This window comes from Amblyraja radiata, chromosome 29 (genome assembly GCF_010909765.2).
Source record: "Amblyraja radiata isolate CabotCenter1 chromosome 29, sAmbRad1.1.pri, whole genome shotgun sequence".
NCBI classification, from domain to species: Eukaryota; Metazoa; Chordata; class Chondrichthyes; order Rajiformes; family Rajidae; genus Amblyraja; species Amblyraja radiata.
This window is the reverse complement of record NC_045984.1, coordinates 20,039,021-20,061,686: the sequence shown is the minus strand read 5'-3', so window position 1 is coordinate 20,061,686 and position 22,666 is coordinate 20,039,021. Positions and strand designations below refer to the sequence as shown.

General features: G+C 46.1%; 3 protein-coding genes across 4 annotated transcripts; 1 reads left to right on the top strand and 2 right to left on the bottom strand.

Annotated features, from left to right (window-relative positions):
- Positions 1 to 5,440: 5,440 nt before the first annotated feature.
- Positions 5,441 to 6,622, bottom strand: LOC116989436 (testis-specific serine/threonine-protein kinase 6-like). Its single transcript, XM_033046803.1, has one exon. The coding sequence runs from the start codon at positions 6,271 to 6,273 to the stop codon at positions 5,461 to 5,463; it is 813 nt and encodes a 270-aa protein (XP_032902694.1). The 5' UTR covers positions 6,274 to 6,622; the 3' UTR covers positions 5,441 to 5,460.
- A 3,153-nt stretch (positions 6,623 to 9,775) lies between these two features.
- LOC116989435 (testis-specific serine/threonine-protein kinase 6-like) lies at positions 9,776 to 11,433 on the bottom strand. Its single transcript, XM_033046802.1, has one exon. It carries the CDS (start codon positions 10,684 to 10,686, stop codon positions 9,874 to 9,876), a length of 813 nt encoding a protein of 270 aa, XP_032902693.1. The 5' UTR covers positions 10,687 to 11,433; the 3' UTR covers positions 9,776 to 9,873.
- A 1,258-nt stretch (positions 11,434 to 12,691) lies between these two features.
- On the top strand, positions 12,692 to 22,454 carry armc6 (armadillo repeat containing 6). Of its 2 annotated transcripts, none has more exons than XM_033046800.1 (8): positions 12,692 to 12,804; positions 13,749 to 13,884; positions 16,225 to 16,304; positions 17,054 to 17,624; positions 19,101 to 19,246; positions 20,575 to 20,706; positions 21,070 to 21,207; positions 21,861 to 22,454. In XM_033046800.1, exons 2-8 carry the CDS (start codon positions 13,764 to 13,766, stop codon positions 22,071 to 22,073), a joined length of 1,401 nt encoding a protein of 466 aa, XP_032902691.1. In that variant the 5' UTR covers positions 12,692 to 12,804; positions 13,749 to 13,763; the 3' UTR covers positions 22,074 to 22,454. The 2 variants fall into 2 exon arrangements, with proteins under 2 accessions (XP_032902691.1, XP_032902692.1); XM_033046801.1 differs by lacking the exon at positions 12,692 to 12,804 and adding an exon at positions 12,959 to 13,659.
- Positions 22,455 to 22,666: the final 212 nt, after the last annotated feature.

Below are 22,666 nucleotides of genomic sequence, written 5' to 3'. Positions count from 1 at the left end.
TTGGTGTTTGGTGTTGCTTTGGTGCTTTCTAAACTTGTGCGCATGAAAGTGAAGAGTCAGTAACGGCAACAACCTCTCCGTTGTCGGCTTCCAATGTGGAGCATTCTCAGGTAAGATGCACACTATGTTGATAAAAACGTAACACAACCCACTACACTGTCCCATCACACACTCTCCAGGATCAGAACAGCATGGGACATAGGAACAGTTAGAGTTTAGAACTCCACTTTGCTGACCCATGGCACACAACATGTTTTAGAACAGCGTGGATTACATAAGATTAAAGCACCCTCCTCGTGACCCAACACACACTGAGGATGGGAATATCATGGATTACATACAAATGAAAGCTCTTTCATCATTGACTGATCACACACTCTTGAGGATAGAATGGTGTGGATTGCATACAGATTAAAACTCCCCTCATACTCCTGTCAAACCTGCAGGGAGGTACAGCAGACAGGCCCAGCACAAAGCTCTCCCTACATGGGGTCACCAAGCACTCCCACAGAGGAGCTGTGTGTATTAGATGCTGACTAAAATTCCTTTCATACTGACATCAAACAGTACACAATGAAGAGTTTACTATGGTGTAGTGAGGACAGTGCAAATCCTTCAGTGAAGCAAGCTGATGTACAATTGGGTGCCAGAGATGGAGGAACAGTGATGGGTCGAATGGAAAAGCTCAATGCAGGTGTGTGGAGACAGTGAAGACATTGACAAAAGAGGTGACAATATTTACATTCTATTACAAATGGGCCGGGACAACAAGGTCAGTATGCAGAGGCAGAGGAGAGTGGTCTCTTGAATGCTGAGAATAGTGGGACTGGGACTAGGGTCAAGATCTCAACTAATAACACTGAGACCTGTGGCAAGTGGGGATTTAAATTCAAGTAATTGAATTAATCTAGAACCAAAGGCTCTTGAATAGGGATTGCAACTATCACGTGCTAAAAAACCCCATTGTATGGTAGAGTTGTTACTTCACGGCGTCGGAGAACCGGGTTCAATGCTGACCTCTGGTGCTGTCCAAAGATCCTATAGCGAGCAAGATGGTCCACTTGACGAAAAAGACGTAGTACGGCCATGGGCAGATTCATGGGTAATTTAAGGCCCCATTTCCGTATCCGGCTTCCGTCCCCGCACCAAAGATCCCATAGGATAATAGTGCGGAGATGGAAGCCGGCTACGGAAGCATCCTTGTAAAAATAAAAGTTATTTGGTAAAAATCTTCTCATTTTCAGAATTTTAATTTATTAACACAAACTGTTCCCCGGCAACGTTCATTACACTGCGAGTCGGGTCGGTTACGGAAATGGATGAAAAAAATGCCCACGTTCCGTTCCATTGCGTACTACACGTCAGCCCATTGCATTTAGCAGGAGTGGTCCATCTTGCTCCGCTATAGGATCTTTGGTGCTGTCTGTGTGGAATTTGCACATTCTTCCTGTGACTTGGTTTCCCACGCCAAGTTTTTTTTACACAGGTGGTGGAAAGCGCTGCAGGTGTGGTTGCGGCAGATACGATAGTGGTGTTTAAGAGGCTTTTAGAGTGGCACATGGATATGGAGGGATATGAATCACATGCCAGCAGAAAGTAGTTCAACTGGGCAACACGGTTGATGCAGACTTTGTGTCTTCCTGTGTTCCATGATGTATATCTATGATGTTCTAAGTTCTGTGTTGCAACGTCCAAGCCATGGACAATTGGCAGATACAATGACGAGTGGTGGTGGCTACCTTTGCCTTGCTGCCTCCTACAGCTGTATCTGAGCATCAGAGGAGAATGGGTGCTGGCCCGACATGGACGCAGGTGATGATTAGAATGAATGAGTGTGGGCACCCTAAGGCTTTGAGATGAATAAAAAATGAGAACAATTAGTTCAGATTTCAGGGACAGAGTTGCTCTGATGCCCACCATACTGAGCCCAGGCTAGAGACATGCCACTCTAAGACACATAAGAAGGGAATTACACTTCAGGTTTCAACAGTACAGCACAGGAACAGGCCCGAAGAAGGATTCTGACCTGAAATGTCATCTATTTTCTCCAGGGATGCTGCCTGACCCACTGAGAGTCCAGTATTTTGTCTCTTTCCTTGAGCCCACCATGTCTGTGCTGACCATGATGCCAATCTAAAATAATCTCATCTGCCTGCACATGATCCATATCCCTTCATTCCTTGAATATCCATGTGCCTGTCTAAAAGCTTAAACACCATCATATCTGCTTCCACCACCACCCCTGGCAGCACCTTCCAGGTACCCACCTCCAGTAGGTGTGGGGAAAAACTTGCTGAACTAATTTAATTTAAAATTTGCCCCTCTCATCTTAAAGGTATGCCCTCTAGTCTTTGGCATTTACGTCCTGGGCGAAAGGTTCTACTTAATCCTATCAATGCCTCGTAATGTTATATGCTTCTCTCAGGTGGGAGGGGAGGGGAGGGGGGAGAGAGGAGGAGCACATGGTTCCAATATTAAAAACATTCCTATTAAATCTTTCTCCCCTCGCCTTCAACCTATATTCTTTGGTTCTTAATTTCCCTACTCTGGATAGAAAAACCTTGTGTTTCCCTCATACATCACTATAAGATCAACACTCAGCCTCTTGCGCACCAAGGAATAACGTTAAAAATAGGAATAAATAATAGACTGCCCAACCTCTCACTACAGATCAGTTCCTCAAGTCCTGGCAACATCTGTGTAAATCTCTGCACTCTTTCCAGCTTAACTATATGCTTCCTATAGCATGGTAATCAAATCTGAACACAATACTCCAAATATGGCCTCACCATTCTCTCATACAACTGTAACTCAAATATGGTAACTCAAATTTCACTGTACCTTTGTTGGTTAAGTGATGATAAATGCCAACTTGAACATAAGATACCAACTTCTATTATCGGTACCCTGACTGATGAAGGCCAACATGCTAAAAGCCTTATTATCCTATCTACCAATGACACCACTTTCAAGGAACTGTACCAGTGTAGAGCCCTCTGCTCGACAACATTGCTCAGGGCCCTGCCATTCACTGTGAAGGTCCTGACCCCTGGTTTGACTTTCAAAAATGCAACACCTTGCACTTATCTGCATTAAACTTCATTAACCATTCCTTCACCAACTTGAGCAAGCTGATCAAGATCCTGCTATAATTTTTGATAACTATCATCACTAATGTTTGCAAACATTTACTCATCTACACGCGTGTTCCTGCAGCAGGGACTGAGCTGGCTGCTGTTCTCTTCCTGCCAAGCTACCAGAAATCACCAGCTTTGCCCCCTTCTTGCTGGCTCACAAAATGGCGAAGCCTTATTCCCTTCACCAAGCTGGGCCATGCAATGGCAGGGGGTGGGTGGTAATGCTCAGCCTTGGGCAGAGAGATCACTCTGCTGGATACCACTAGAGTGGACAAATCACTCAGTCAACCAGGTTGGATCACAGAGCTGTATGGCACAGGATTAAGCCCTTCAGCTGATTAAGTTGGCATACTTGCCTGTTCCCGATTGCATGCATTCCATTTATATATGTCCAAATGTATTTTAAAAGCTAATTTTATCTACTTCTATAGCTTACCCTGGCAGTTTGTTGTAGATACAGATTACCCTCTGGGTGTTGAGGAGAGAGGGGAGTAGAGGTCACAGAAGGGATCATCATTAATGCAACCACATGGTGGGGAACACTCACACTGGGCTCAAGCATTCAATCGCACAAAGCAACCCACGATGGAGCTTCCCTCAAAGTGGACAAGTGCCGGGGTAACACAGCATGTCTGGCAACATCTCTGGAGAACATCGAGAGGTTATGTTTCAATCGGGACGCTTTTATCTGCAACGTGTTCTAATCATGCTCTCCAGTACTCCAGCACCTTGTGTCTTATTTTGTAAACCAGCATCCGCAATTCCTTGTGTCTCAATTTTCCAAATGAGTCTGTCTACAGAGAGGTTCTTCTGGGCTGCCCCATCAAACATGCCTGGGCCACAGGTTAGATACAAAGAGAGGCTCATCCATCGAGCGCCTGGGTCAGGGACACAGCAAAGGTCTGCTTACACAGTCCTGTTGCATATTTGCACAGCATAGGTCAGATACAGAATAAACAAGGGAGGTGGTTTTAGGAATGTAGCCAGTGATGGAAACACAGTAGGGGGGAATGGAACACCTTCACCTTTGAGCTCTGTGGCATCTGTCTGACCGAGTTTTGGACCAACAACAATGCAATCAGAAGGCAAGTACGGTTTGGCCTGATCCACTGAGTTACCACAGCACTTTGTGTCTTTTTAACCTTGGCAAGCACCAGGACCCATTACAATTGGCCTTTTGCAGCAATAGATCAACAGGGGGGCCTCTCCCCTTGCCCTGTCTGTCTTATCCTCCTTTCCATTCTCCCTCCCCCTCATTGCCACTCTGCCCCACCCACTGCCCCTCTGTCCTTCAGCTGCCTCCTACATCTCTTGTACATGTGATTGCAATGTTTCTTGCTCTCACTCTGTCCACCACCTCCTGACAATATATGGCTTGGGAGCCAAGTGATTGGAATTGGATGGAGTCCACATTCTGCTCCCTCCCCCAAGATCCAGGCAGTGACCATTTAGCAGTAGCAGTGGCTCAGTGAATTGGGGGGCTCCCATCTTTGTGTCTGATAGTTGTGGGTTAAAATCCTGCTCCAGTGACAACATCCACGCCTCCACTCCAGGGGCAGTTCGGAGGAGGCGACATGACTCTGGCTGAAATTTGAACCAAATTCTTCCACTCGCACCCCCCTCAGGAAGGATCCAGTTACAAGTGCTGGGAGTTCTCTGTAGTGGAGAATCGACCAGCACATCACTGCTCATGGAGACCTGCTGGCCTTAAATTGACTCGCAGATTTCCTTGAGTTACATTTATGAACACTCTGTAAAATGCATTGTGTTGATGATAGGCCACAATTAAATGTTATCTTTCTTTAATCTATATTTGGACAGATCTGTGGATAGGAAGGGTTTAGAGGGATGTGGTTCAAATGCAGGCAAATGGGACTAGCCCAGAATGCCAATTTAGACAGCATGGACAAAGTGGGATTAAGGGCCTGTTTCCATGCTGTTGAAATCTACGACTTATCTTTTAACTCTTTGTTTCTTTAATCTGTAATCCTCCTTTCTAATTCCTTAATCCCCTTCTCCAACCTCTCCTTAACCTCTCTAATTTATTTTGTTAATCTCTCTCACTTTCTAATCTCCCTCATCCTCTGCCACTTTGATCTCTCTCTTACTAATCTTTCCCTCCCTCTCTTTCTTTCTCTCTCTTTCGTTGCTGTGAAATCTAATCATTTGGAAAGGTGGTGTAACTGACCCAGTTTTAACCTGATGGATAACTGCAGCCAAGACACCAATCTTTGAGACTAATTTACCAGCTGCAGATCTAGACAATGCCCAGGGCAATAATGCAACAAGGATCCTGAATTGAGCCACTTTAGAGCATATTCCTTTATTTGCGTTCTCTAAACCATGCATGCCTCGTCACCTGGTTAGCTGTTGGACGCGTCAGTGGATTGTAAGTTAACAATTTCTCTATCAAAGACTGGCACTTTTCTTCCAGTGTAATTTCCTCTGGATAGATCACACCCATTAGCTGCCTCTCTGGTAACATGCTGATGCTGGAGTCATTGAAGGGCATGTAACCGGTCACTATTACATACAGAATGACTCCCATGCTCCAGATGTCGTACTTTTTGGGGTCATAAGGGACACCCATGAGAACCTCGGGAGGGGAGTAGGCTGCGGAACCACAGTAGGTGGTACAGAGTTCTGGGTACCCCCAACTCTTCCTCCCAAATCCAAAATCTCCCAACTTCACCTGCATTTGATCAGTCAGTAGGATGTTCTCGCATTTGAGGTCACGGTGGACAATGTCATGTTCGTGAAGGTACTTGACCGCCTTGGTGACCTGGGAAAACAAGCACTTGGCCTCCGGGCAGGAGACACAGCTCCTTTGTTGGATCAGCTGCAGAAGGTTTATTGAGACGAGCTCCATGACGATGTAGACCTTCCCATTGCGAACTTCAATAAACTCATACACATGCACAATATGAGGATGCTTGATGCCTCTCAATATGGCCAACTCCCTCGGCAAGAACTTAGTGGCAAAATCCTTTGGAACTTTCTTCCTGTCAACCACCTTGATTGCTACATTTTTGTTGTACCTTTTTGAAATGGCCTCTTTTACTTTGGAGTAGCTGCCTTCTCCTATAGTCTTCCCCAGTTTATAACCTAACTGTGCTAGTAGTTTACTCCCCGACATGTTACCGAGCCATCTTGCTATGGCAATATCCTGATGTGCAAACCGATCAATGCACCTGCTGTAATAATTTGCTGTTGTGAAGTGTTCCTTGTGTCACGCATCATCCCCATCACCTTTTATAGACATGTGACTGGAAATGCCTCTGCAAAAATATTGGCTGCACTGACTTTGCAGTTAAATATAAATTGAAGCATCACTCCCCTCAGCTATCTTTTCCAAAGTCCAACAAAGGACCTGTGCCTCCTGCCGGGAGGCCAAGAGCTCCGGAGAAGAATCAAATTCCATGCATTCCAAGATGCAATTAAGCTAGCGTTTGCTTCAAGAAAGAACAATAAGGAATGTACCTCCAACCCCCCACACTAAACGTAGAATGCGTGGTTGGGACGTGTGAAGTATCTGTCTTGCCTTTCACCGGTGGGATGACTTCGGACCCTTGACCTGACACTCGATACTTATGAGGTTACCCCCATCAATGAAGTGAAGGGTCGAGGGTGCTGCTAGCAGGAGGCTGACTGCTCAGTGGACAGGATTTTCCACCGCAACTTATTTTCTAGTTGGGTGAATCTTGTGGATTCTAACTGTGGTCTCGACAAACATTGGCTTCTGTCCCTCTGCTCCTTCCACCTCTTGCCCTGGATCTCCTGGAAACACTCCTCTGATGCCGCAACTGACACCGTGAGTGGACGTTTCTGAAAGGATGTGGCAATTGTCTTGCCCTCGGTCACAATCAATCGGGGAGGAAGATTTATGCTAAACTTTCAGCAACAGGGAAAGTTCTTTTGAAGCAAGGAGTTGATCTGATTTGAGTCACATTTAGTTCTCTGTGCTGTGTGACCTTTTTCATTCCATGTTCATTTCAAACGGGATTATAACTTTGGGGTGTCCTGTTAAAGTGAAGAAAGTTCACCATGAAGAAACTTTAAATGAAACGATCTGAAGAGGTTCACTTACCTTTTGAGGTGCTTCAAACAAGACCTCAATAAGAGTCCTGTTGTTCTAAGTTGTTATTACCATTTGGCCATTGTTAACTCCTTGTTTACAGTCCCTCTGTCTGTGGAGCAGGACGTCAGCAACCACCTCATAGAATCATAGACACATACAGCACAGGAATGGACCCCTTGGTCCACCTTGACCATGGCTGATTGTCCAGAGGAACCACTGACGTCAGTGTAGGTTTGGCAATGGACGTCCCTCCAGCATGTGAGGAAGGTCAAGAGGAGACCAGGGCCACGGTCTGGAGAACAAGTTGGAGCAGAGGCAGTTTTGTGACAGACCTTGGTTTGAACACTATGAAAACCATAAGAAGCAGAGTGTGTCTGAGGATCAGTACCACCTGATGTCAGCATGAGAAGAGATGCACCAAATACACTGCACTGGAGAGATGAGGTGAGATAATAGCTACCTGCCAGATCCCACCCTTCCTGTAATGATGAAAGGAGAGCTTTTTGAGATGCGAGTGTGGAAGGGAGTTGGAGAGGAGAGGAGCTGAGGCCTGGGTTAGACTAGCCATGACCACATTGAATGGCGGGGCAGGTTTGAGGGGCCACCCTTGTTTGAGTCTGGGTGGTGGAACTTCCTCCTGGGAGATGTGAGAGAAGATCTGACCCTCAGCTGTCGACTCCTTGCTTGTGTTGGGTGGTTAGAGAGGATCGGACTCGCTGTCAGACCCAAGCACACCACTCCCACGATCAGTCAAATAGTGTTTCAGTTCCTCCAATGCTAGGGGCTTTGAACATGTCTCCCCTCAATGGATGACCTCAGGCCCAGTACGACAAGCCCATCTTAATAGGAAGCCACACTCCAAGGGGCAGAGCAGAGCTGGTGACCCGGACCAACAATGATCCTTCCGCCACCACTGGTGACACAGATAATCCAGTCAATATTGTGTTGGAGCTTACTGTGCATATATTGCCAGTATAGCAAAGGCAACCCTGCCAAACTGAACTATATCCTGTACTCTGTATCGCTTTGCTCTATCTATTGTGCTTGAGTTTGACTTGATTGTAGTGATCTATAGTATTGTCTGTTTTGTTTGGATAGCATGAAAAATAAAACTTGTCACTGTACCTGTCACTGTACCACGTGACAATAATAAAATTGAACCTATCTGGCAATGGAATGCCTGAGGTTGTGAAAAGTGCTATAAGAATGCAGTTTAATATCTGCACCAGTTTTCCAAATTGGCTGGTGGGTTGCATCTCCAGTGCCATCCCTGGGAACATTGCACAAGACTCTGACGGTGAATATCTACGGCAGAGGGGCCCACCTGAGGAAGGGCCATCTCGATGTCCCTCCACTGGCTAGTGTGGACACCCCTGGCTGCGAGGTTTTCCTCAGCATCTCTAGGATTGGCTCTCGGACAGACCGGCTGGAGTCCCACAGAGATTTTAGGATTGGGCCTCTCAGCTCCTTATGTCTATGTAAACCAGAGATTGACTGCGTAGACATCTCCTACTTCCCTGCTCCTAGCCATGCATTTCATGGCTGCTCTGAGCTTACAATTACTTTCTGGTTTTCTGTTTCTACAAGCGTACTGGTAATGGAGGAAGATATACGATAATGGTGTTTAAGATGCTTTTAGATAGGGACTTGGATATGCAAGGAATGGAGAGATATTCAGGCAGAGGGTCTAACTTGCTATCATGTTCAACATGGGCATTGTGGACTGAAGTGCTTGCTTGGCTCCCGAGGTCCAAACACCAATAAACTCCATCGGGAACTCTGATGTCAAACTGATCCAGTCAGTGAGTGGGGCGAGTGTGGGATTCATCCCAAAGTGAGGGTCTAGAGAGAACAGCAGAGAGTGTAGAGTAGGGAGTAAGAACAAATATGGGAGAGAGAGGGATAGAAGGAAGATAGACTCAAAAAGCTGGAATAACTCAGCGGGACAGTAACTCAGTAACTCAGCATCTCCGGAGAGAAGGAAAGGGTGACGTTTCGGGTCGAGATGGTCTGAAGAAGGGTCTTGACCCAAAACATCACCCTTCTCTCAAGAGATGTTGCCTGTCCCGGTGAGTTACTCCAGCTTTTAGTGTCTCGGTTTAAACCAGCATCTGCAGTTTCTTCTTTCACGATGGGAAGGAGATGGTTTAGAGTTTAGTTCAGAGAAACGGCGTGGAAACAGGCCATACGGCCCATAGAATCTACACTGACCATCTGTTCGCATTAGTTTTATGTCATCCCACCACTCCCTGAACACAGGAACAATTTCCAGAGGCTAACTAACCTACAAACCTGCACATCTTTGGGATGTGGGAGGAAACCAGAGCACCTGGAGGAAACCCACACCGTCACAGGGCGAATGTACAAACTCCACACAGACAGCACCCACTAGTCAGGATCAAACCTGGGTCTCTGGCGCTGTGAGGCAGCAGCTCTACCAGCTACACCACCGTACTGCCACGGCAATGGGGATCTGTGGGAAGAAAGCCCGGAGTCCACTCTACCGTTCCTTGGGAAGCGGTGTGCGTGATCAAAGTTTAATTACAACTTACAAAATAAGTTTGTTCACTTTCAAAGGTTTAATTGAGAATGGTTTAGATAGGTCGTTATGGTAACACTACGCGGAAATTAACAGTGGCTGCCCTCGGGGCTGTGCTCCTACTTGTTCTCTCTGATCCAGGCGTGCTTGATGACTTGGCTGGCCAACGGCCGTCCTGAGGGGCAGAACTGCAGCAGCTCTCTGATCAGTGCCTGGCATTTTTCCTCTAGTTGGATGCTTTCGGGGTAAACCACCCCCTTCTGCTGGCTCTTGGGCAACTTGCTGATGTTGGAGTCATCAAATGGCATGCAACCGGTCACGATCACGTAGAGGATGATCCCCAGGCTCCAGATGTCGTACTTCTTGGGGTCATAAGGCACGCCCATGAGGACCTCGGGGGGGGCGTAGGCAGCTGAGCCGCAGTAGGTGCTGCTGAGGTCAGGGTGGCCGTGAAGTTTCTTCCCGAATCCAAAGTCTGTGATCTTTACCTGCATCTCTTCGGTCAGCAAGATGTTCTCACACTTGAGGTCACGATGGACAATTTCGTGCTCGTGAAGGTACTTGACTGCGCAGGCGATCTGGGAGAAGAGGTGGCGGCCTTCGTTGCATGGAATGTGGCCTCTGTGCTGAATCAACTGCAGGAGATCGGTGGCAGCCTGCTCCATGACAATGTAGAGCTTCCCATTGCAAACCTCAATGAACTCATAGACCTGAACAATGTGAGGGTGTTTGATCCCCCTCAAGATGGCCAACTCCCTTGGCAGGAATTTATTAACAAAGTCCGGGGGAGCCTTCTTCCTGTCGACCACCTTTATAGCAACATTCTCCCTGTATTTCTTGGAACTGCCTACTTTAACTTTGGAGTAACTGCCTTCACCAATGGTCTTCCCTAGCTTATATCCTAACTCTGTCAGAAATGTGTCTCCAGACATGGTGCATGGCCATGTTTTTTTCCAATTTATTGCGAGGTAGCCGTATGTGTAAACCAGTTCACACCAGTGCTGTAATAATTTGCAATTGTGAAGTTTTTGAAGGCGTCATAAACCCTGCAGCCATTTATAGACGTGGCCATGGGAAACACATTTTGAAATCTGGAGAGAAGTCACATCTTTTCAGTTCTGAGAATCTCTGCAAGAATTGTCGTGATTGACGGGGAACTGGACCGGGAAGAATTGAACGATAAAGGAGCAATGTCTAAGAAGCTTTGCATTATTTTGTAGGCACACCAACCTCAGGCTGAATAAATAATCTGAGTTTATTTCTTTAATTATTTCTCCTGTTATCTATCTGCATGATCTGCTCCACAGGTTAGTGGTTTTGTTCCAGTACTAATGATGTTTGATAACCAAATCTCAGCTCTCTGTAGATGACACCAGGTGACCTTGGTTTTGATGCTGGGGGTCAGACAGATCTGGTCACTGTGACATCACGGTTTGACAGGCAGGGGAGGGGAAGGTTACCTCATCAGCTGTGGGAAATCTGACGGTAACTTCACTGAGAGAAAAGCACAGGTCGTTGAGGAGGCACTGGAGAAGTATGGGTCTGACCATGGGCCTCCTATGTTCCCCAGGTGTGCACTTACAGTACAGGCATGCCCGCTTGGAATCAAGCTTGGAGAATCTTTTGCAGAACACAAAGTGCTGGAGGAACTCAGCAGCTCAAGCAGCAGAAATGGACAGACAAGGTGTCAGGTTGGGACCTTTTTTCTGACAGATTGTACTAGGAGGGCAGTTGGGGGGGGGGGGGGGGGAGAGAGCTGGAAGAGGTGGGGACAGGACAAAGCATGGCAAGTGATAGGTGGATACAGGTGAGGGGGCTAATTGGCAGATGGGTGGAATAAGTGACAAAGGCCAAAGATGAAAATGAGACAAAAAGGTGTCAGATATGGAGATAACCGATCCTGGTTGGGCCTAAACTGGGAGGCCTGGAAGGTATTTGGAATTCATGTGGCCCTTCGAACCTACTCTGCTATCCAAAACAATCATGTCTGACCTTCTATCTCAGTGACCTTCTGCTTTCTCCCCATAAACCTCAATGTCTTTTGTATCTGGAAATTAATCTATCTCCATCTTAAATATATTGGAATTGTTTTATAAGTGTCACAAGTTTGTTTGCATACTATCCAGTCGTCATATTATACACGAGTACGGTTAAGCTATACACAGGTACAACAGGTAGTGAAACAAGAAAATTACCAGGTTGCAGAATATAAAGTTATGGTGTTATGGCGTTAGTTATAGAGAAAAAGTGCACATGCAAATAGGTTGGAAGATCGGGACTACACCCTAGCTTAAGGAAGGACCATTCAGTATTCTGATAATAGCGGGGGAAGATGTTACTGAGTCTGGTAGCGTGCACTTTGAAGCATTTGTAACTTCTGTCCGATGGGATAGGGGAGAAGATGGAATGACCAGGATGTTAGTGGCCCTTGATTATATTCCTGCTTTTATGAGGCAACATGAAGTATAGATGGAATTAATGGTGGGAATTCGAATCTGTGCAATGTACTGGACTACATCCACAACTCTATTCAATTTCTCATGGTCTTGGGCAGAACTCTTTGCTTTGCTTTATCTCCTCCATCCTCATCCCAGTTACTTTACTGCAGTCCCACCTGATTATTGCAGGTCCACTTTAGAAAATAACAGCATAGAGTGTAAAAGGAATCAGGAGGCTTTTGTTTCTATCAGTTAGATTGTAAATGTATCCATGTTATGACACAGGAGTTACATTGCTAATCAATCTAGTTTTAATCTTGCAAACGGGGGGGGGGGGGGGGCACATGAGTGGAAATGGTGTTTCTTTAAAGTTAAGTTAGACTACTTAATATTTCAATATGATTCAATACTCACTGAGAATATCTGACTAGTTTTTGCATCGTTTTGTTTGCAATATGTTTTTATTCTAAGACAAAAAAATTACCGGAAGTGGGTGCGCAGGAAAAGGATTCCGTCTCGGTTAGGAATCAATCGGCGACGTTGTCCTGGTAGCGGAAGCTCTGCGCTCGGGGGAAGGTGCGGTGCGGCGCGGCGCGACGCGGCGGTGTCGAGGTGGGTGAAGCGGGGCGGGGGATGGCGGCGACAACGGGAGTGGGGAGGGAGCGCAGCGGCGGGGGATGGCGGCGACAACGGGGGTGGCGGCGAGGAGCGGGGTGATGGCGGCGAGGAGCGGGGTGATGGCGGAGTGCGAGGTGCGGCCGGGTGAGGGATGCTGCGGGGCGTTTTATCCGAACTGAAGCTGCTCTGCTTCCCGGGGCCCAGGGTCCATCCCTCAGTCCCATCCACATCCCGCAGCGTAAAACTATCGGCACAGAGATTCTCTTTCAATCCCATAGCATAAAACGATCGGTCGATGGGGCCCAGGGACCATCCAACAATCCCATCCGCATCCCGTAGCGTAAAACTATTGGTCGATGGGACCTCAGGGACCTCCATCAATCGCATTCGCATCTCTCTGCTGCAACCCGGTCAGTCCAATCCAAAGATCTTATAGTGGTCCAATCTACTCACGATTGAAATGCTCCCTCCCCGGCGACATCCTGAACCTCCTCTGGTGCAGATATCCAGTGCAATCATATCCTTCCTATGGTGTGACGACCAGCACTGACAATGGCAGTGTCCACAACTCAGTTTATAGGTTTTTGTTTATTATGTCATGTGTAATGAGACACAGTGAAAAGCATGCATACTATCCAGTCAATTCATGCTATATGTCAGCCCAATCAAGCCTTACGCTTATGCAACAGGGAAGAATAATATAGCGTTATAATCTTACAGGGAACGTGTAGATTTAAAAAAGTGTAAATTCTGCAATGAGATAGATTGGGAGACTTGTACCACACCCTTAGATTATGAGAAGGTCCCATCGTTAGTCTGATAACAGCAGGAGCTGATCCTGAATCTATGGTACGTGCTTTCAAGCTTTTGTATCTTCTACATGACAGGAGAGTTTCCTTCATATACATCTAACTTTACACTTTTGTCACTGCTGTTAGTGAGGTAGTGGAAAAATGGCGTGCAAACGGATTACTCAAGAGACCTTTGATAATGTTGTGCGAGAGAACATAATCGAGTTTGAGATGGAGCCAGAGGAGGCTTTGAAAGAAGCAATAGAACAGTTTGAATCACAAGGTATGTAGATCTGTTAATCACTGCTCTCTGTCGTTTTAATCCCTGCCCTGCTTTGAATAAATAAACACACACATTGGGTGTTCTGTTTGTAGACACTGAACTCAGTGCAACAAAGCAACTCTCAGCCTCCGCTTTAATTCGTCATCCCATTGCAACCTCGCCTGTCAGTGGCTTCCTGCGCTCTTACACTGAAACAGCACATCTTCCAGACAGGAAGGTTGCAGCCTTTGCAACTTTATATTGAATTCAACGAGTTTGGGGAACTCTGTTTCAGAATTGTTCAGTTCTGCTAAGTTATCCATCTATATTATTGACTTACTAAAATGGCCTCCTTTACATCATTGACACCAAGTGTAGACTGGTCAACCATTTTGCCAAACACTTGCGCTCAGTACGCTAAGGTGTGTTGGATCTCCTATTTGCTAACCATATCACATACCCCTATCCTCCCTCTAGCTTTACATTTCACTCCTCTCTTTATCTAATGCTGTTTTGTCTCCTTTTCACCTCCAGCCTTTGTCACTGACCACCCATGTGCCAATCAAATAGCCCCTTTACTTGTATCCACCTCTAACTTGCCAGGCTTTGCCACACCCCAAATTTATTTCCCCCCACCATAGTCTCCTCTATTCTATCCGTCTGAAGAAAGGTCCCGATCCGAAAGTTCACCTATCCATGCTCACCTGAGATGCTGCCTGACCTGCTGAGTTATTCTATCTGAAGAAGGGTCTCGACCCGAAACGTCGCCTATTTCCTTCGCTGCATAGATGCTGCCTCACCCGCTGAGTTTCTCCAGCATTTTTATCTACCTTCGATTTTCCAGCATCTGCAGTTCCTTTTTAAACTGCTGAGTTATTCTAGTACTTTGTGTCCTTCTGTGTAAATCAACATCTGCAGTTTCTTGTTTCTACACTTTGTTCAACTGTCCATTGGATGTTTTCTTCAGCAGCTTTTCACCTTGCCCTCGCCCTATCCGAAGCTCTCCAGAAATCCCACATCTGATTGTTTGGAAATCCAAATGGTGGGTTAGCTCTCACTCATTGTGATCAGCCATGGAATGAGTTGTCCAGTCAAGTGAATTGTTTTCTGCTTATCAAAATGCAAAGTACATTGCCAAATGTTATTTATTTTACACCATATCTGTAATTTTTCCTCTCACAAACTCAAGAGCCCTGCTTTCTGTGCTCCCACTCCTCCTCCTACCTTCTATTTTCTACTCCATTTAAAAAAAAACCTCACCTTTCTGTTTAACGGTGATGTTCTATTATTGGTTATAGGTTTCTGTTTCCCGCTCCCTTTAAACTCCATTTCCCACTCTCTTTAAACTAACCCAGTTTCTTATTTTCAAGCCCTGTTTAAATTCACCAAGTTCTCTTGTTGGTCCCATAAACTTGAGTCATGTCAAGTTGAGTTTATTATCCTATTCTAATTATGTTTTAAAATGTTGCTTGTGGCAGCATCATGTGTTTCTTTAGAATATTTATTGTTCTACTGTGTAACGGGCAGGTGGGACTAGTGTAGATGGGACATCGTGGTCGGCATAGGCATATTAGGCCGAAGAGCCTGTTTCCATGACTCTTTATAAAATCATAAGGAAAGTGTCAGGATATTAATAGAACAAACATTCAATATTTGGAAAAACTGATAATCCAACATCACCAAAAGCCCAAGTGTGTCAGGTTATTTATGTTTTCCCCTTGGTTCTGTCCAGCCCTATCTTCCATGTAACTGAAAACAAACTTGTTTTCTCATTCCTACTTTTGATGAATTAACTCCTCTTTCAGTCAATCAATGCTGCCTGAATTGCTGTGAGAGTATTTCCAGCATCATCTGTTTTTATTTCAGATTTCCATCATCTGCAATTTTTTTATTTTGATAAATGGCAGCAAAGTGGCGCAGCTGGTAGAACTGCTGCCTTGCTGCACCAGAGACCCAGGTTTGATACCATCTTCGGGTGCTGTCTGTGTGCAGTTTGCGTATTCTCCCTGTGACCTAGTGGGTTTCCCCTGGGTTCTCCGGTTTCCTCCCACAACCCAAAGACGTGCGGGTTTGTAGTTTAATTGGCTTCTGTAAAATGCCCCTTGTGTGTAGGAAGTGGATGAGAAAGTGGGATAGCATAGAACTAGCGTGAACGGGTGATCGATGGTCGGCATGGACTGGTTGGGCCGAGGGGCCTGTTTGCATGCTGTATCTTTCAATCAATTCAATCAATCAATCAATCAAAGCTTGCAATGTTTAGACTAAATGTTACGCATTGGGCCAGATACACATTGAAGTTGCTCAGTAAACTGTGCTAAAAAGCTTTACTTTCCTCCAGAATCTCTTTCCGTTTCCTTACAGGTGTCAATCTTTTCAATGTGGTGAAAACTGTGCAGAATGTCACAGCCGAAGGCAGCGACCCGAAGCACCATGTCCTACAGGTAATGGAGTGTGCACAGGGCAGCAAGGTTCACGTCTACTGTAAATAATGATTTACAAAAAGATAAACCTTTCATCTGCTAGATGTCTCCTGTGTTAATCGTATCTCTTCCAAAAGTAAATTCCATTTGTTTGAAATATTATTTTCACCTCAGACCCTGGAAATTCTGTTCTCTTCCCCCAACACCCCTCCCACCAGATGTCTGACTACCAGTCAGAGACACATGGGTAAAGCTTCCTCACCCAGCAACTATGTTGTCACTGGCCTAATCTGGATGTTGTGAGATGGCACCAGAATGTGGCGACTCTGCATGCTGTTCCAGAAAAGGATCTGTTGTATTTATGTATGTTATGATTGACTGGAGAACAAGGTGTGACAATAATAAAGTAAACTAAAAGGTCCATCTTCAACAATAGACCTTCATTGTGAAATACCTTTCCTCCTGTAACTTCTGAGCTCTCTGGTTCTGGCAGTGTATCCAATCAATATGCGGCCTGGGTTGCTGATTATATCTCTCGCAACGGCAATCATACGACTCTGGTTACTCTTTGCCCTCCTCAATGACCTTGTTGTCTTTAATGGGTGCTCTCAGAGAAGACTAAATCTTCTCTGCACTCTTTCCCGGTCTTAAGCCTTTCCAACTCCCTGCCTTATGTTCCTTAAAGATGCTGCTTTAACCTGACACAAAGTATGTCAAATTTTGCCCACAAGTTCCTTGAGAGTGCAATTTGAGATGTTGTGTGTTTGTAGGCTCTCGATGCACTTCAGAAAGCCCTGGATATCTTGGCTCTTGACGAAATGGGGGATCACTTGAGTAAATTCACCAAACAGTGCCGTCTTGATTTTGCTCACCGCCACCTGGCGGCTGAAAATTCCGCCTACGCCACGGTCCTGTCCTCCTGCAGAGCATTGATGGCCGATGGGCTTGGCCTGGTGAAGGGAGTCCAAGCCCTGGCGGCACTGCTAGACGGCCAACCGGACCTCATTGACTCGGAGGGCAAGCACCTGCTCCTCGAGATCCTGAAGCAGTACCGAGAACACGTGGAGCTAAACGCCATCACCATCCGCGCCATCCGCTACAGCTGCCTGAAGCACGAGCAGAACCGGCAAGACCTGGTGCAGTTCGGGGCACTGCCACTGCTGACGGCTGCCATTGTGAATCACGGCACCAGCCCCGAAGTGGTCAGAGAGGCGGCTTCCGCCCTGAAGGTCATGACCTACGATGACGACATCCGGGTGCCCTTTGGCCGCGCCCACGATCACGCAAGGTTGATCGTGATGGAGAACAATGGACTTCGGATCATCATCGAAGCTGCAAAAGGTACAAATGGATCCTCCCGCACTGTCCCACCAGTTAATCTACCAAAATTGTCACAAAAAATCTGCTAATCATTTGAGGAATATGCGTTTAGACATGGAATGTTTCCCTCTGCACAAAGAAGTGTTCCATATACACAAAGAAAAGAACCAATAGGACACAAAGTGCTGGAGTAACTCAATGAGTCAGGCAGTATCTCTGGAGAACGTGGGTATGTGATGTTTTTTCAGATTGAAAAACTAACATCTGCATTTCCTTGTTTCTGCAAAAGAAAAAATACACAGGTTAAAACAGGTCTGCACATTGTTCCCATAAACAAAAACAGGGCAGGGATTGCATTAAATACAGAATAAAACATTCCCCACACTCCTGTTATTCACTGCCAGGGCAGGCTCAACATGGATTAGACTTGGGAGATAAAAGAGAAGGTAAAATTGGGTTAAGCATAGAGTAAATCTCTCCATGCATCCTACTACTTAACCTGTGCTGTAACTGGACGGTGGCAGAGGGATTTAATAAGACCATTGAGCAAACTTAATGCTAATGTTCAAAGCATTAAGTCATTTCCCAGCAATGAAATTGCTGACCAGAATATGATCAATCTAACTGAATGAGAAAATACAAGCAGCTCCTATTAGATTTGACATATATATAATCTCCACAAACAGGACTGCCTCAGCAGACCCATCGTCTCCGCCTGCTCCTGTCTAACTCAACTAATCTACGCATACCTCAATTCTATCCTATCCTCCCTTGACAAGTCCCATCCCAACCAACAATCAAGACACCTCGCACACGCCTACACACAGTTCTTAGTTTCTACTCGTATAATTAGAATTAATTTAATCGAGATTACTGGTAATGTCTTGTGGAATTATTCTGACCTCATTGCCCAATGTCATCTGTGACCACACTCACTATCCAGCACAAGATTAGCAAAGCCTCAGCAACTTTCTCTCTGTATGGCTTTGTCTTATCATCTTATACATTCTACAACTGAGGCATCATAGTGTCTGTAGCCGAGTTACAAATAACATATTAATCTATCTGTGCATAACCTGTGCATAAACTGATTGGCCTGTATAAGGGGGGCACAGTGACGCAGCTGGTAGAGCTGGCAGCTCAATGTGCCAGAGACCCGGGTTCCATCCTGACCTCGGGTGCTGTCTGTGAAGTTTGCATGTTCTCCCTGTGACTGCATTGGTTACCTCTGGGTATTCCAGTTTCCTCCCACATCCCAAAGACGTGCAGGTTTGGAGGCTAATTGGCCTCTATAAATCGTCCCCTGTGTGTAGGGAGTGGATGAGAAAGTGGGATAACTTAGAACACGTGTGAATGGGTTATTGATGGTCGGCGTCGACTTAGTGGGCGGAAGGGCCTGTTTCCATGCTGTACCTCTAAATTATGCATAACACGATGCATTGGTTGCAAAACATTGTGAAAGATGCTTCATGACTGTAATTATTTTTCCCTTTTCAGTTTTTGCAGAAAATCCTAGCGTCCTCAGTGAGCTGTGCTCCACGGTGTCACGACTTGCAGTCAGGAACGAGTTCTGCCAGGACATTGTGGATCTGGGAGGTCTGAATTTCATGGTGACTCTACTGGCCGATTCCATCGATCATAGGGTACGGAACAGCCCCTTCCACTCCAGGGTGCTTACTCTAGGAGAGCAGGAAAAGAGGTGATATGATAGAACGCCTCAGAATTAAGCAAGGGTGTGAGAGGGTGGATACAGAGAGGATGATTCTGTTTCTGGGATTAGCCAAAGCCAGGAGAATAGACAGCAGTCATTGATAAATCTGATTTGCAATTTGGGAGGGTTTATTTAACTTGGGGAATGGCTTTAAAGGTAGGATATACTATGACAGTGATCATTTGAAATAAATATTCAATCCAATGAAGAAGGGTCTCGATCGGAAACGTCACCTATCCATGTTCTCCATAGATGCTGCCTGACCTGCTGAGTTATTCCAGCACTTTGTGTCCTTTTGTGTATTAACCTTGTTTGTTCAGTCCTATGACCTTTCTTACCCAATGCTAATTTGTTTGTGGCTCAGGTAATAATTCAGACTGCTTCTGCTTTTTCATGTTGTAGTTTGTAGCTGTTATAAGGAATTAATACAAGTTTGGCAATTCTCTCAGGTGTTAGAAACCTGGTTGGGGAAGGTTACAAATAACTCTTTTGTGTAGTACCCTTATTGGTGAAGGAAGGGCATTCAGACTTTCGAGCACGTAATGTGGTGGTAATATGGTTAATCTTCTCTAGTGAGCTCAATTAACAAATTTCCCAAGTACAGCGTTACTTGAGGGGCATCGCAAGATTGCTTCATAGAAAGGGGTTAAAAAGCGTTCTTTCGAAGGTAGTGGAAAGCGATGGGAAAAAGATGTTTGCAGAATGTGAGGGCATTTGGAAAATCTTTTGATGCTGGAGTAAGAGGAAAGGTTATGTGACTGGCCAGTGTTTGAAATACATGGCTGGAGTGGAGAAGAATGATTTGGATTTGAAATATTTGAAGTTGGCACTTTGAAAGAGAGGAAGGCACAGGTGGTGGCCCCTGAGTATGAGGAACTTTGGAGGGGAGAAGTTGTGATTCCATGTCTAGAACCAGAGGCCAATCCACGAACTACCTCCTCCTCCAGCAGTGTGGTCTGAGACTGTCAGGACATGGTTGACACTGGATTATCTGGGGGAATGCTTAACCACCAGTCCATTTGAAGGGATGCACTAGCCCCTGTTCAACTCATGCTAGAATGGTTGAAGTTGGTAACGCCGTATATATGTGTGATAATGTACTGGCCCCTAATTGCCAGGCACAGTGTGCTCTTGCCGGCCACAGTATGCTCTACCACGGTGTCCCTGTCATAGTGTAACTTGCACCATTATTCACTTATTGGTGTGCACCAATGTTGCAGAAATGTTTATTACTTTTCTGTCTCTTCTCTCTAACTGCAGGAGCTGGTGAAGCAGGTGTTGGGTGCATTCCGAGCTATTGCAGGGAATGACGAGGTTAAAGATGTGATCGTCAACGCTGGTGGAACGGACCTGATTGTGTTAGCAATGAAACGTCACATGGGAAGCCCACAGGTACAGAACTGCAACAGAGGTGCAGCGGGGGAAGGATGCCTGAGCTCCCTTAATGTGAGGTTTTGGGAGGATCAAGATTATTTTCTCGCAATTATTCTAGCAGGCACACAGAACCATTCAACCTCCAGAATGCCACTCCTCAGTACTGAGCTGCTGTTTGAGTATACTCCAAACACTCAGTCCAGGCCAATATGTTACTGATGTGAGGCGGTTTACTTTATGACTTCCCCCACACCTTTCAACGGTGTCAAAAATTGGAATATAGAATGATCATCTGAAAGCTCTGAGACTTCCTCTGCTGCACTGACAAGGTGGCATGTAGAGGTAGAGATGCAGCCGCTTACACTTCTCCCTTTGCTGCAGATCTGTGAGATGAGTTGTGCGGCCTTGGGAATGTTTGCATTGCGGAAGCCGGAAAACTGTCGGGTGATCATGGAAGACGGGGGTGCTATGATGGCACTGCAGGCAATGAAGACCCATCCGGCGGAGCTGAACGTACAGGTATGGTGGCGGGAGGGGGAATGGGAGGAGGGCTGAGGATGATGGGGATGTGGCAACTGAGGGGGGTGGGATAAGAAGTAATTGGGAGGAAGGAAATAAAAGAATGGAATGCACTGATAAAATGGCTGTAAGACGACATTGTTTTAGGTATGGGGACTGGAATAGGGGATGAGGGAATTGGCGAATGGATAGTCTGGTGGAGAGGTTGGATCTGTGAAAGAGATTACAGTTGAATCTTGCATCGATATGGGGGGGGGGGGGGGGGATAAGGATCAGGTGCAGACAGATGAGATTAGTAGACACAATAGATATGTAGACACAAAGAAATGCTGATGCTGGTTTACCAAAAGAGACACAGCAGCCGGCCAGGCAGCATCTCTGGAAGACAGGGATTGGTGATGTTTCAGATCGGGGTCCTCCTTCAGATTAATCTGTCGGAAGAAGGGTCCTAACCCAAAACGTCGCCAATCTATATCTTCCAGAAATACTGCCTGACCCGCTGAGTTACCCCAACACTCTGACTGCTTTACAGTTTAATTGACTTGGCATCATGTTCGGCACGGACTTTATGGGCCAATGGGTCTGTTCCTGTGCAGTACTGCACTATGATCTGTGAACCTCTCTCAGCGGTGACTGATGTTTTGTGTCTGCAGAAGCAGGCCTGCATGCTGCTCCGTAACCTGGTGGCACGGAACCCTGACTTCACGCCGCTGATCCTTGAGATGGGAGCAGAGGTACTGATACAACAGGCAAGGGCCACGCATGAGGACTGTGGAGACCTGGCCAAAGCTGCCTTGAGAGACCTCGGCTGCAAAGTGGTGCTTCAGGAGCTCTGGACAGGGCAGAAAGGTGGGATCTCCCGTTAACGTGCTCCAGAGAACACATTTGAACAAGCCAAGACACTATCTCGAGCTCAGATGAACATTGCTCGTTTTTCCAACGTTTAACTTTTTGCTAACCATGTGGAGATCTCTGAGGTGATTGCTTTGTGGCAGTGAGTTAACATTAACCAGATACCACCTCCTCCCTGGACTCCAAGTAAAAGGTGTTAGAAAGATACTTGGAGACAGAACAAAGACTTTCCACCAAAATTAGCATGTTTGGAAGTTCACTCGGCTTCACAGGGAATCCATTAATGGAAATTATTTTGTTTCACGGTGGTTTCAGCGGCAGAATGCAAAGTGTTTCAAGGTGAAGTGTTTCAGGATATTGTCTTCTACCTGTGGATATTAAAGCCTTTAACACCACTCTTGGTACTTCTGTCTTGCAAGGGAGAGGAGGGAGGGAGTGGGGAGGGGAGGAGGAGAGGGGAAAGAAGAGGGAGGGGAGGCATTGCTGGGAGATGAGGAGGAATGGAGGAGGATAGAGGTAGGAAGAGGGATGGTGAGGTAATGGAGGAGGGGGGAGGGGAAGAGGGAGGGGGTGAGGGGAGGAAGCAGTGGAGGGTGGATAATGGAGG

What these genes read in the sequence shown, in the direction of transcription:
- LOC116989436 (XM_033046803.1), bottom strand. Translation starts at nt 6,273, where the DNA reads ATGTCGGGGAGTAAACTACTAGCACAGTTAGGTTATAAACTGGGGAAG.
- LOC116989435 (XM_033046802.1), bottom strand. Translation starts at nt 10,686, where the DNA reads ATGTCTGGAGACACATTTCTGACAGAGTTAGGATATAAGCTAGGGAAG.
- armc6 (XM_033046800.1), top strand. Translation starts at nt 13,764, where the DNA reads ATGGCGTGCAAACGGATTACTCAAGAGACCTTTGATAATGTTGTGCGA. An exon ending in AGAACAGTTTGAATCACAAG is followed by an intron (nt 13,885 to 16,224) that starts GTATGTAGATCT and finishes GTTTCCTTACAG; the next exon opens with GTGTCAATCTTTTCAATGTG. An exon ending in CGAAGCACCATGTCCTACAG is followed by an intron (nt 16,305 to 17,053) that starts GTAATGGAGTGT and finishes GTGTGTTTGTAG; the next exon opens with GCTCTCGATGCACTTCAGAA.